Source organism: Zalophus californianus, chromosome 3 (assembly GCF_009762305.2).
Source record: "Zalophus californianus isolate mZalCal1 chromosome 3, mZalCal1.pri.v2, whole genome shotgun sequence".
NCBI lineage: Eukaryota > Metazoa > Chordata > Mammalia > Carnivora > Otariidae > Zalophus > Zalophus californianus.
Genome location: NC_045597.1, coordinates 74,147,790 through 74,162,392, shown reverse-complemented (window position 1 = coordinate 74,162,392; position 14,603 = coordinate 74,147,790). Strand labels below are relative to the sequence as shown.

Sequence of the window (14,603 nt, the reverse complement as noted above, 5' to 3'; positions counted from 1 at the left end):
TTCTTTAAAAATGTAAATGTCGTAAAAGACAAAAACAACTATGAAAATGTTCCAGATTAAAGGAGGCTAAAGAAAACACAAGTATACGCAATGCAAACTACTAAACTCTAAACTGGATCCTGTGCTGAAGGGAAGACAGGCTGGAAAGGGCATGTTGGCTCCACCAGCAAAGGTGAATAATGGATGCCTGATCTTTCATTCCTCAAATGAGAACTGAAGTTACAAGGCAATGATACAACAAAGGGACTGGGCTATCTGATCCCACATAAAATCCATTTTCATGCTTCTTCCCTGCTGCTCATCTTCACAAAGCATCCAGCAAGTGGGTACTTCCCTCACTTGAGTGTACACAGTATGCTTTAGTTTTTATTCCAACAATAAACACAATTGTAGGGAAAGGAAAAACAAATTAATGTACCTCCCTAACCTGGAAGTTTCTTATGAGCTTAACTAAGACACAAGACATATGATTTCCAGAACATGGCTCTATTGTTTCTTATACTGAAATAAAATCAAATACAGTTGACCCTTGAGCAATGCAGAGGTTAGGGGTGCCGAAACCTCCTACCCCCGGCCCCGCAGTTGAAAATCCACGTGTAACTTTGACTCTCCAAAAAGCTAGCCATTAATAGCTTTCTGTTGACCAGAAGCCTTACCAATAACATAAATACTTGATTAACACACATTCTGTACATGTATCGTAGTATGTATTACAATAAAGTTAGCTAGAGAAAAGAAAATGTCATTAAGAAAATCATAAAGAAAATACATTTACAGTACTACATATATAAAAAAAAAATTCCAAAAATAAGTGGACCCATGCAGTTCGAACGCCTGTTGTTCAAGGGTCAGCTACAGTCCAAACCACAGTAAGTATTTTTCTGTCACCTCAGGTATTCACTGTTAATAAGCAGCATTACAAAAGAGTATATAGAGTCCTTTCAACAGACAAGTACATCTTTGATAATTTATTTATACTATACCTAAGAAATTACAACCTTCATGTTCATCTCTCACACTCATCCTCAAAGAACTTTTAATAAAAATGAATTAAATCTGCTCTACACAAAATTCAATGACATACTTACAGTTTCACAAGTAAGACATCTGGTTTCATTTGTCAATGTTCCCTGAAAAATCTCATGAACCCACGTCGGGTCTGGTGTGCTGTTGTTGTTGTTCTCACTGTCAATATTACCGTTAGGTAAGCGGCCATTTTGTTTTTCCTGCTTTCTTTCTTCTTGTAAAATATCAGCAATTGTATTTAGTAGGTAATTTAAGAATTCATGGGCATCTTGCTGCATGTAGTTGTCAAAAAGCTCTAAAAATAAAAATATATTAGAGAATTACTTCAGAATTAGTAACTTGATTCAAACTAAATTTAAAACAAATATCCAATATTCTATCAGAACTAAGTATAAACGTTTGGTATTGTCAGTCATGTACAGGAAATAGATTAGCTTTCACATAAAAATATGACTAAACTTGGAGAAAAATACAGTTAAGATGAATGAGAAGCTTCTTTTTAAAGCAACAATACTAAGTGATCCATGAGAAAAAGGCAAAACTTTTAGCCTCATACATTTATATAATACATAGAAGAGATCAAAAACAACTTCTTTTTATTAGCTCATCTTATTATTCCACAATGATTATAACATGGCAAGTTTTGTTCTTTATTTGTTTGACACAGCAAGCTTGAAAACAGAAGCGGGACAACCTCTTGCCAATGCGAAGCCAACTGGGTAAGAACTACACAGAAAGGCTGTGGAAATGATGATGACGGGGCCATGCATCCTAGGGACTCAGTCAGAGGTGAGGCCTGGAACCTGGGACTTTCAAAGTTCCTCCAGGCGACTCTGATCTGCAGTCAGGTATAGGAAACAAGGGTATCACAAATTATCTCTTCAATCCAGATAATCTCTAAAATGTGCGATTTTATAACTCTATGAAACGTTCCCTGTCACTATACAAATGAGTATCACAGAAAAACAGTCACAAACATGAAGTGCTTTATACCCCGAGCTTGACATTACACAACCTGAAACTGAAAGGTAAGGACTTCATAGGCAGTATCCCATTTGATCTTTTGAACAACTCTGTGACACTGTTATTGTCATCTTCCAAATGAGGGAATGGGATCAGAGAGGGAAAGTCATGCTGCCGGGAAGTGGCAGTCCGACGCCACAAGCCGCATACAAAGCAGCGTGCCAGGGAGACCCAGCCACACAACGGCCCCTGCGGCTTAGCCATCCAACACACACAGAGGACAACCCACTCAGCAAAATGTTACCTTCAGATCCTCGATGCACATTTAATACATTCCTGAAAGATTACAGCTAACATTTTTTAAATAAAAGGCAAATTAGGAACAAAACTTAAGGAAGGTCTATGATAAAAAGAACAGAACATTACATTTTAGAAGAGCTACAGTTACAATTGCATAAAATTAAGTTCTGTGCATTAGGAATCATTGAAAAAGTTAAAAAAAATAAAACAAAAACCATTAACATCTTCAACACAGAAAGAGCTTATACAAAAGGAAATACAACGGGTGGAAATCAACAATTTATAGACACAAAATTCAAAAGATTAAGAAACACGAGAACACGTTCACCCTCTCATGGTAATCAAAAAGGCCTTGATTTTCCAGTCTGTAAAATGTAACACCATCTCCCTTTGTAAAGGGACTGTGCAAATAGAATGGGAACAAGTGAAAATGGGAGGTATAGTCAAAGAAAATAAAGACTGATTTTTAATCTTGGTGTCAGTAAGACCTTTAAAAAGCCTCAGATGTAAGGTACAGCTGCTAGAGCAAGACTGTCTGGATTCCTAGGATGGTTCTACCTTTAATTACATGTATGTCACAGCCAATTTATTTAATTTCTTTCTTGGATTTCAAGTCAAACACAATAATATTAATGCAGTTAGAGCCACACTTCATTTCTCTGCTGTAAGCTTGTCCTAAGGGATTTGATTAGCCTTAAACAAATCTCTTATGTTATTTTTTAGAACAATAAAAGCCCTGAGTCCTGAGAGATACTGCAGTAGCCTATGTGGACCATCTAACTGATGATAATTTGGTATTCTGTGTGTCCAATGGTTTTTGCCCATGAGGGACAGATCCAAGCACTGTGGACACCATTCCCCGTCCCCTATTCCCAGCAAAAGTCCGTGTGTCACTCCCGACCGACACTGTGACACAGCTCACCGCAAAACTCCTGGCCATCTACTCCATCTCCTTGAGACCAGACCAAGTCACGCTCAGAACTTTTAGATGGTTCCACCACTGGACTGGTCCAGGCCAAGGCTGGGATAACTGAAGTCAATTACCTTTCACCTTGCGTCTCAATGCAACGATCCTTCATCCCTGAAAACACTAGTCCACCTCCCAACCCCATTCTCCCATCCTCGACTTTCAGTCGTTTATTGTTCCTTATTTCCTTCAGTCGTTTATTGTTCCTTATTTCCTTCCTCATCGTTGGGATGTTCTTCTTTCTCAACCCTTTCTGCTGTTCCCTCCAAAAACCACTTTCTGTTCTAAACTCCCCATCTCTTCAACCTTTGGCATTTCTGAGCTCCCTGTAGCCACTTCTCAATCATTACCTTTCCCTTGCATATGAAAAACTCGCCCTCATTCAAAAAAGCGATTAAGATCTTTCTGTGGTCGTCTGCCAACTTCCCCTCACCCACTGATGGCCTGATTCGTGGTCTCTTTGTCCATCCCGACTCCCACACCAACCCTAACACTTTGAGTGTCTGGGCAGCTTCCAGAAGTGCACAGGACACCCTTAAAAGAGTCCCCTTTTCATCTCTCACTCACCCATCCCCAGGTCACAAATCTAGAACCACCCAGGTCCGCTAAGATAAGAACTGAAAGGAAATATGCTAAAGTTGATTAGGGGGCTCAAGGAAAATACAAACAAACTGGAAAAGTCAGGGAGGAATCTAAAAGGAAGGATAATGGGAGAGGACCAGTAAAAATATTTTATCAACACTCTAAGGGCCTAGTTAAAGTGAGATATGAACAATTCATTGCGGTGGATCTCTATCTGCTGGCTCAATGCCACAGTCTAAAGTAGTCTCTTTTCCACTAAATCAGGTTTTTTATAGCCAAAGTTTTAAAGAATACATTTTTGCCATAAATATTTAAAATAAACTACAAAATTAAAAAAAACAATGAAAATGTTCTAAATAAAAAATTTTCTGGTTAAGAAAAAATAATAAAGTCTCATTTTTTTCCTGTTTAAAATTATTTTAGCATCTATGCATGTCTTTCAAAATAATCTGTAAAGCAAAAATGTACAAATGTTTTTGTTTTTTTAAAAATTTGAAACATCTTTTCTTGGATGTTCCTTTAACACAAAACAATGACTTCACATTCACAAACATACCTCAACTGGCTTGAATGCTCCGGAAATGAGATGTAAAGTAAACCAGAAAATACTCTTTTTAAGCATTTTGTTGAAATATTTAAAACAATTTATACTCCATTTTCTATAAACACAGTATGCTGAATGTGCCAGACTCTTGCTGTGCCTAAAAGTACCAATACAGATTTAAAAACTTCAGCCAGGACCACATAAACATCAAAACAACATCAACTAAATGGCCGCAGACAATCCCCATAAACTGTATTACATTTAATTTCTAAAATCTTGGTTTCCTTATGGCTTGCTTTCTTCTCTGCTAAGTAACATGATGGGAAAGGTGGACTTCAAAGTTGCTTTGGCAAATTAAATAAATTCACTCATTCATTCACTCACTCATCAAATATTTAGTAAGCACCTACTATGTACCAGGAACTGGATTATGTGCTGGGAATACAATGGTGAGCAAAAACAAATGGGTTCCCTCCATCATGGAACTGACAGTCTAGTGGGAGAGACAATTACATTATTAAATAAATGTATACGAAAGGTATCAATTATTAAAGTCCTAATATACCTGCAACATTAATGCAAAAAAAAAGAAAACTAAATCAATGCTTAAAAATGTTATGTGTTCTTCATAATTCAGAAATAGATAGCTTTCATTAATACCAAAAAATCTTTCGTGCTCTTCTGGAGAAAAAGGATTAAAATGAGTATGGGAAATTATTCACTCAAATCTACTTAATAGGTATTATTTATAATTATATCCTCACTTAAGGAATACCCATCCTTAAATATATATACTATTAATATCTCTCTACATCACCTGAAGCATCGCTATGTACATACAGGTTTCTTGAGAATAAGGACCTTTTCTATCTCATTCACTACTGTACCCCCAGCACCCAGAACAGTGCCTGCCACATATTCAGATGTGCTTCACATTTTATGAATGAATGGGCGAACAAATGAACGGCAGGGGCTGAAACAGCTACAATGACATGAGGATAGATCTGGGCCCAGACAACCGTGTGAACTCGGTGTGCCGCTAAGACTCGGTGAGTCAGAGCCCACAGCTATGCGTACCAGCTGCTGTGACTTTCAAGCCCACCATAAAGGATCCCAAGCTGAGTTACTGCTAGCTAGCACAGAAGGAGATCATCAGTCCGGGTTTTAATTCTTCTACAGGAAGTTAGCAGTGTGAAACAGAGGGCTTCATTTCTTACCTTCATTCGTGAAACAGCCTCCTGGCTGGTCTACCTGTGTCTACTCATGCGGCCCATGCCCACTCATTCCCACCACCGCAGCCCCCAGCAACCAGAGGGATCGCTTCCTAATGCAGATCAAAACACATCACCCACCTGCTCAGCACCCTCCAATGGCTTGCCATGGCTTTCAAAATAAAACCCAAGCGCTAGGCCCTTGCCTTTTTTCTCTCTCTTCATCTTACTCCACTCTAGCCACATTAATTTCCTTGTCATCCTTCAAGCACTCAGGGCGACTGCAATTTCTATTCTATCCACTTACAATGATTTTGCCTCAGACCTTTCAATGGCTTCTCCAACTCTCTGAACTAACGTAACCTACCAACTCCCTTTCCATGCTCAATTTTTTTTCATGGCGATAATACATTATATTACATGATTGTCTTCTCCCCTAGTTTATGGCACTCAGCAGAAGCTAAACATATAATAGTTAATCAATTCAAACATTCAACTAGTTTCCCATCATCAAGGATAACACATTTATGGAGCAAGTGTTTTATCACACTGTAAAAGTACTACGCTACAGTTCTCATATGCTATGATTAGGTAACATGAATTAAAATTTTGAAAACAAAAATCCATTACTGAAATTAAAACAGATTCTTCCCAAGTAATATCAAAATGATTAGTTATATAAAGTAACAGTGTTTAACACAATATGGAGCTAATATCTACTGAAAATATAAAACATGAAGTTTACAGCATACCATGGAAGAAAAGTGATTTAAGAACAACAGTCCAGCAGTGAAAGTTAGTGGAAATTCTGAAATGGGCAACATCCGTTTGTTCCAGAGATGAAAGAAAAAAACAAACCAGCAAACATAATCTCAGAAGGAGAGTTAAGCAATGGATAACCCATTAAATCCTCTTTAATTTGTATGCTCTCCTCTACAAAATTATCGAGAAAAAATCAAAAGGCAAAACTATATTTCAAAACATAAAAAGGTGAGCAACATCAAGTAATAGACATGTTTTTCCATTAAATATTGCTTCTGAGGTATAGAAAAATGAAACAAAACTATGAGAAGATAATTTTGGAATATTCATTCTGGAATCAATTTCATTGAAAAAGATATTTAAGAAGTCTACTGTATATCAATTTACTCTGCCTAAACATATAAAAAATTTTCAGAAAATACTGAATTATTAAAAAATAATAAACACAGTAAAAACATCCCAGCTTTGCCAAGCAAACATGTAAAGCCACACATACACGACTTTCAAAACACAGTAACTTGAGCTCTGTGTTCAGCATGACTTAATCTAAATTTAAAAAAGTCACTGCACACTTAAAGATCATGTTGAGGGCCACATGCATGTACCTCCACCAAAATTCACACTGAAACCCTAACCCCCAGTATGATGCTCCTTGGAAATGGGGCCTGAGGAGGACCTTCAGGTCTTGAAGACTAGGATTAGTGCCCTTTTAAGAACAGACATGAGAGAGCTTGCTTTTCTCTCTTCACCATGTGGGGACACGGCAAGAAGGTAGCCATCTGCAAACGAGGAAGACAGCCCGCATCACACTGAAGCTGCCACCGTGTTACTTGAATTTCTCAGCCTCCAGAACTGTGAGAAATACGCGTCTATTGTTTCAGCCACCCAGTCTATGGCACTTTTGTTAGAGCAGCCCAAACTAAGAGCCCATAACAATACATTAAAGAATAAGGTCAAGGGGCACCTGGGTGGCTCAGTTGGTTATGCGTCCGACTCTTGATTTTGGCTCAGGTCACGATCTCAGGGTTGTGAGGCCAGGCCCTGCATCTGAGCCCTGCACCCAGCTCCCCGCGTAGCGGGGAGTCTACTTGAGATTCTCTCCCTCTTCCTCTGCTCCTCCCACCCCCTCAAATAAAATCTTTTTTAAAAAAAAGAATAAGGTCAAGAAAAACACACTATTAACTGAAAAAGAAAATAATGTGTATTCTGTGTTTCATGTTTCTGATGCTGAACATTTCTAAAATACTAACAAAATCACTGAGAAAGGATGGCACATTCAATTACCATGCTCATGAATTTTCTACCAGGACAAAATTCTTGAAATTTCATACCAATACAGACAAAAAGACAGAGGACTTGAATCACTCAGCCACATTCTAATAGAGCTGTATATGGTGTTCTTAAAGATAAAAGATACTACAGATTTATAATTTAAGAAAGATGTTTGGCTTTGATAGGGAAAACACAAAAAGATGTATTTTTGTGAATGATCAACTGCTTTGTATCTGTATATGGAGGAAATGAACAAAATCTTTAACACGTGGATCAGATTCAAGAATAATAGCCTGTCGCCATATTATCTCAGTATCTCCTTACATTTCAGGAAACTAGATATGACCCAGGCTTCTCTCAATTCACGGGATAATGAACATTGTCAACTCAGTTAAGGACAGGATTATTCAATGGTGTGTTTAATAACCAATCTTAAAGACTTCTCAAATCTTATTTCTGTGGGTATCTTTTGATAACAAACTAAAAATATCACTCAATTTTATTTCTACAATGACTAAAATGCCTAAATCAAACAAAACACAGAATTCTACATGTTATTTAAATTCCACTTGAATTTTTTGAGGTCACATACCACACTACACAGAATATGGGATTTAGATGTCAGGAAGATGTGTGGGACCCTGACAAGCCATTTTAACTTCTCTGAGCGTCCACGATCTCACGTAAAGTGAGGTAATAACATCTGACTTCTGGGCTTGCTGTGAGCATTAAACAACATTTAAGAGAGAAAAAGAGAAGTGGGGCTTGATCAGTAACTACTTAAAAAAGGGGGTGAGTGGAGTTAAAACCACTTACCCTAGGCCAAAAAGTTTTATTATTCTGGCTCTTTCCCTGGAGTATGACTCCTGGAAAGCTTTTTAGCCTCTATTCTTTGCATGGCTAAAATGGCAGAAATAACATGCTCTCTACATCAGGGCAGGGTAAGGATCAAAAGGGTCCACCTACATGAAAGCACTACAAAAACAACAAATAATGTGGGGAGCAGGGGGAACTCAACTACATTCTCAACAGAAAAGCCAAGCAAGCAAAAAAAAAAAAAAAAAATCATTTCTCATTTCCTGGCATACAGAATTTGGTCTTTGTAGAACATACTTTCAACATTAATCACACCTCATATTAATTACTGTGTGACTACCTCCTCACTAAACTAGCACTTCCTTAAAGAACATTAGCTCTGGTTTTTCAATGGCTACAATACTTTCAGGCTTAGAAGATGCTCGGTCCGTGCTTGCTGGACTGTGGTGTGCTGTATTTACCCTTTCTGCCATATAAGAATACATTCAGAAGTAGAAGAGTTACCATTTTCCTTCCGTAATCTTGTTATGAACTTCTTAGGAGGAATCACCCCAACCTTCTTCTTCTGAGTGGCTATGCTATGGAAGAGGTCTGCTAGGCAAGTAAGAAGGTTCTCCTTCTTCCTAGGTTGGCTCTTGTATGCTAGAACTTTTTCCCGAAATGGACGACAAAAATAAAGTGCTTGAAGAACTGAATTACAGTAGCAGGTATTCCCAAACTAGAACAGAAAAAAAAAAAAAAAATCTTGTTAAATTTGGGGCAACACATTATCAAGAGAAAGAATTTCCATGTATAGTTAAGAGAACAAAGAGAAGATAGGGAATTTATGATCCTCATAAATTAAAAGGTATCTGAGAGTAGAAATAATTATTCTGACTGCAAATCTGCCATTTTAACATTAAATGGATGCTCTAGGCATTGGTTTCAGGTTAAAATTGAAGGAAAATATATGCAATAAATTTGGCCTTCATGAAGACGGATTTAAAAATTCTCTATAATTTTTTTCTTTTTCAATTCCCATTGTTACATTCTGGATATTAAGCATTTCATATATTATACATTTTAAAATATAACTCTCAAAAATTCTTTTAGAAAAACACAAAAGTGAGGTTTTCTATCAGATTCTCAAAAAATATAAACAAGGGGCGCGCCTGGGTGGCTCAGTTGGTGAAGCATCTGCCCTTGGCTCAGGTCATGATCCCAGGGTCCTAGGATTGAGCCCCGCATCAGGCTTCCCTACTCAATGGGGAGTCTGCTCCTTCCTCTCCTTCTGACCTTCCCCCCCGCTCGTGCTCTCTTTCTCAAATGAATAAAAAATCTTAAAATAAAATAAAATAAAAAATAAAACCAAAAAGCGAAATAAAATTAGATCCTCTGAAATGTTAGATTAAAAATATCAGGGGCGCCTGGCTGGCTCAGTCGGTTGCGCTCCTGCCTTCAGCTCAGGTCATGATCCTGGGTTCCTGGGATCGAGCCCCACATGAGGCTCCCTGCCCAGTGGGGAGTCTGCTTCTCCCTCTCCTCCTCCCCCCCCACCCCGCTCATGTTCTATCAAATAAATAAATAAAAATCTTTAAAAAAAGCAAAAACTGTTCAATATGCCAGCAAAACTACCATTGAAATGCTGAGATGCCCACAGATCATTCCTGATACATTACAAACAGACTTCAGGTGCATTAAATCCTCAACTGTAACTGACTTCTTACCGGCCATGTGATCTGGTTGTATGTAACTACAGCCTACTGAACTTCAACTTCCTCCTCTTTAATAATGGGGAAAAATAATCCTACCTTATGAGAAAACGACACTCAGTTTGATAAACATTTATTGTCTTCCTTTTCCCTTCCCATTAATAGACATTGGCTCCCAAAGCCAGCTGACAAACCACCCAAAAGTTGATCGATGAGGACTTGGGGAGACTTTGAAAGTGTAAAAAAAAGGAAAGAGGACAATTCTCACAGCACTACCATGCGTCCAGGTCACACACTCACTACCCAAAAAAGCCTAGGCAGAGAAGACTTTTAAGAATGGGCAATGTCGAGGTGCCTGGGTGGCTCTGATGGTTAAGCGCCAGACTCTTGGTTTCTACTTGGGTGTTGATCTCATCATGATCTCGGGTCGTGGGATCAAGCCCCAATTCTTGGGCTCTATGTTCAGCGCAGAGTCTTCTGGAGATTCTCTCTCCCTCTCCCTCTGTCCCTCCACACACCCCCCCACTCGTGCACACACCCTCTCTCTCTAAAAATAAATAAATAAATTTTTTTTTAAAAAAAGGGCAATGTCAAACACACATCCACAGACATGTACATGTTTGCTTATATTTAAAAACCAGGAAGGATAAATCAAAAATAAAAATGGTTATCTATAGAGAAAGAGGGAAAAGTGCAGAGGAATCAAAGTATATTTTTAAAAACATCTGCTTTGCACCGATTTTTTTTATTTGACAGAGAGACAGAGATAGCAAGGGCAGGAACACAAGCAGGGGGAGTGGGAGAGGGAGAAGCAGGCTTCCCGCCGAGCAGGGAGCCCGATGCGGGGCTCGATCCCAGGACCCTGGGATCATGACCTGAGCGGAAGGCAGACGCTTAACGACTGGGCCACCCAGGTGCCCCCTTCTCTAACAGTCTTGCACTTATCTTCATCAATCCCATTAAAGAAAAATTAAAGCTTGAAACTACCACAATTTCTCCAGACTAAACAGTAACTTTCAATCTTATTCAATAAGTCTGAAACTTTTCCTTCAGCTTCCCTGATAGTAACTTTCTTTCAAGTTCCTAAAGCCTAAAACGATACCTTTCTAGGGGCGCCTGGGTGGCTCAGTTGGTTAAGCGACTGCCTTCGACTCAGGTCATGATCCTGGAGTCCCAGGATCGAGCCCCACATCGGACTCCCTGCTCGGCAGGGAGTCTGCTTCTCCCTCTGACCCTCCCCCCTCTCGTGCTCTCTCTCTCATTCTCTCTCTCTCTCAAATAAATCTCTCTCTCTCTCTCTGTCAAATAAATAAAATCTTAAAAAAAAAAAAAAAGGGTTGAAACCTTTAGGGTTTAAACCTACCCTGTGTCTTCTCAGCTAGTTCTGAAGATCAAAGGTATAACCAGGTTTAAAATCAGGGGAAACAAATTTTATTTTATTTTATTTTTTTAAGATTTTATTTATTTATTTGACAGAGAGAGAGACAGCGAGAGCAGGAACACAAGCAGGGGGAGTGGGAGAGGGAGAAGCAGGCTCCCCACTGAGCAGGGAGCCTGATGCGGGACTCAATCCCAGGACCCCAGGATCATGACCTGAGCGGAAGGCAGACGCTTAATGACTGAGCCACCCAGGCACCCAGGGGAAACAAATTTTAAAAAGCTACCACCCTCCTCAAGGTCTCAGCATTGATTTTTCAGTTGCTTATTGAACACAATGACCTGTGCCTGCTTTCTCTAATGTCTTTTTTCTCCTAGTTTTAAAATAAATGCCCCCTTCACAAATATTTATCATATCCCCATCTCTAAGATCATTTTGAGCACACATCCCTAATAAATACAAATAAAAATAATGTGCTACATCATATACATCAAAATATACTTTTATAAAATGCAAAATTTATATACATAAAGATATACATTACATATAGTTGGCCTTTCAACAATGTAGGAGTTAGGGGCACTGACCCCTCAACACAGTCAAAAACCTGCGTGTAACTTTTGACTTCCCAAAAACTTCACTAATAATAGACTACTGTTTACCAGAAGCCTTACCTATAACAATCAGTTAACACATTATTTTGTATGTTATATGTATGATATACTATGTTGTTACAATAAAGCAAGCTAGAAAAAAGAAAATGCTATTAAGAAAATCATAAAAGAAAATACATTTACAATACTATACTTTTTATACAAAAGAAAAAACAAAACTGCATATAGATGGACCTGAGCAGCTCAAACCCATGTTGTTCAGTAGCCAACTGTAGAACAAATGTGATTAAGACAAAGTAAATGCGTACAATTTTTATCTTATTTACACTGATTTTGTTTTCACTAAAAATTATTACTATTTAAGTGAGAGCAATGAAACGGAGAATGCCTTTTGGTAAACTGTGGGTTACAGATTTTAATACTCTGACTGATAGTCTGAGTTTATATTCCGTTATCTCGGTATGTGGGCTTAATGGCAATCAAGGACAGATACACAGATAGGTCCAAGGGTCTTACTTTACTTTCTAAATTAAATTCCCAATCCTACCTACCGAATCTGTCTGAATTCATCTGAGTAATTACCTGCCTTGAGAGCAGCACAGCACAGTAACTGAGCACGCAGGCTCTGAAACCAAACCTAGGTTCAAGACTGGCTCTGCTCTCCAACCTCGGCAAACTACTAAACCACTCTGTTCATCCACTTCCTCGTCTGTAAATGGGGTTTATGATACAGTGCCCACCTTCTAAACTCTTGTAAAGAATTAAATTAATAATCCACATGAAGCAGAGACAATGGTTCTCAGGACTTCATCACTGCATTGTTATTTTTGAAACCATCTTTTTTAAGTCATTTGTCCATTTTGGAAAAAATAGATTAACTGAAATTAAATCATACAATCTCTAAATCTACACTGAAATGATAATAGTTTGTAACCGCATAAATGAATAAGAGACAGTTATACTGTCAACTCTTTGGCGCTATGGAACTTGAAGCGTCATAGGACCACTTCACACACGAATAGAGTATGGAGACCTGTATCATCCATTTATTAGGAATTAGTAAAGCTGGGGCGCCTGGGCGGCTCAGTCAGTTGAGCACCTGACTCTTGATTTCGGCTCAGATCATGATCTCAGAGTCCTGGGATCGAGCCCCATATAGGACTCCACACTCAGTGGGCAAGTCTGCTTGAGATTCTCTCCCTCTCCCTCTGCCCCTCCCACCACCCTCCCCCTTGCATGCTCTCTCTCTCTCTCTCTCTCTCTCAAATGAATAAAAAACTTTAAAAACAAGAATTAGTAAGGCTTCTCTCTCATTTTTAGATAAAAATAAACATTAGGAATTCTATAGTTCTTCCTAAAGCCCAATTGTTCATCTTACATATATCATTTGGAGACAACTGTTGTTTACCACCATTAGGTCAACAATTTTGCCTTCAAAAAATGTTTAAATGCTCCACTGTCCCCCATGGAGGCTGGTGGTGATGATGCCTGTCCTGTGAACATCCCCTTCTAAGGAAAGACCCTCTTCCCCTCCTGTAGTTTGTTTAGGTGGCTCTGTGTTTTTAACACTATACCCCACGTTCCCCTACCCACCATTCTCACTACAGCCAAGTGGACCTAATCTAAAAGTGTCCCTCCACATCCTAGTGGACATCCATTCCTCACTCCACACCCTGACTCCACTGTCCCACCCTTCCTTATAGAAAGTGACTTCTCTACATAAATTCTGGGGTTGTCAATCACAAACCCTTTTATAGACCCTGCAACAGGGCTGGACACCTGATCCAATCTCAGCAGAGTACTTGGGGCAGAGTTGTTTTGTCAAGTCTATTATGAACATTCTCTGGGATCTCTGATAATATAACCCTCAAGTAGCCTATGGCCATCAGGTGGAGAGAAACTAAATGAGAATGAATCAATTCAAACGAAAACAGAACCAAGAGACATTTGCCTAATCAACTTTATAACCTACAAAGAGAAAGAAAGTTTCATTTTTATTTGTCTCTCTCCTTCATAATGGCTCCTGTTCCCTGGATCCAGAATTCCAACCAATGACTACTAGCAATTCAGGGTTAAAAGCCTTTTGTAAGATGGTCTAAGGAACACAATTGTTATTTCATAACAAAGATTTTATGGAAAAGCACATTCCACTGTGGCCTCACAAACAGATTTATTGAGGCCATATGTCTGTTGGCTCCTACTGTATTAGAGAATTAATACAGAACCATATAATAAAACAATGGAAAAAGGCTATTTAAAAATGCAGACTGCACAAAAAAGTAGGAAAGAGATACTACTAACTGAAATCACTCCTTTTCTATCAACTTTACGAAAATAAGTACTCACTAGCTGCAAGATATAAGGGGAAACAGGCAATCTCGTTCATCAGATTAAAACAATTCATTTTCAAAGAACTTAGCTGACCCTATAAAGGGGTGACAAAATTTAAGTAGGATATTCTGCTGCAAGAGAAAGCT

General features: G+C 38.6%; 1 protein-coding gene across 2 annotated transcripts in view; it reads right to left on the bottom strand.

Moving 5' to 3' along the window:
• USP12 (ubiquitin specific peptidase 12) overlaps positions 1 to 14,603 on the bottom strand; it is a 94,065-nt gene that overhangs the window by 21,821 nt on the left and 57,641 nt on the right. Inside the window, exons 3-4 of one of the 2 annotated variants that reach the window (XM_027589890.2) lie at positions 8,948 to 9,161; positions 1,089 to 1,321 (exon numbers count right to left, since the gene is read on the bottom strand). In XM_027589890.2, the coding sequence (XP_027445691.1) occupies positions 1,089 to 1,321; positions 8,948 to 9,161 (447 nt within the window). The remainder of the gene's footprint in view (positions 1 to 1,088; positions 1,322 to 8,947; positions 9,162 to 14,603) is intronic. The other variant, XM_027589891.1, reaches the window with a different exon arrangement.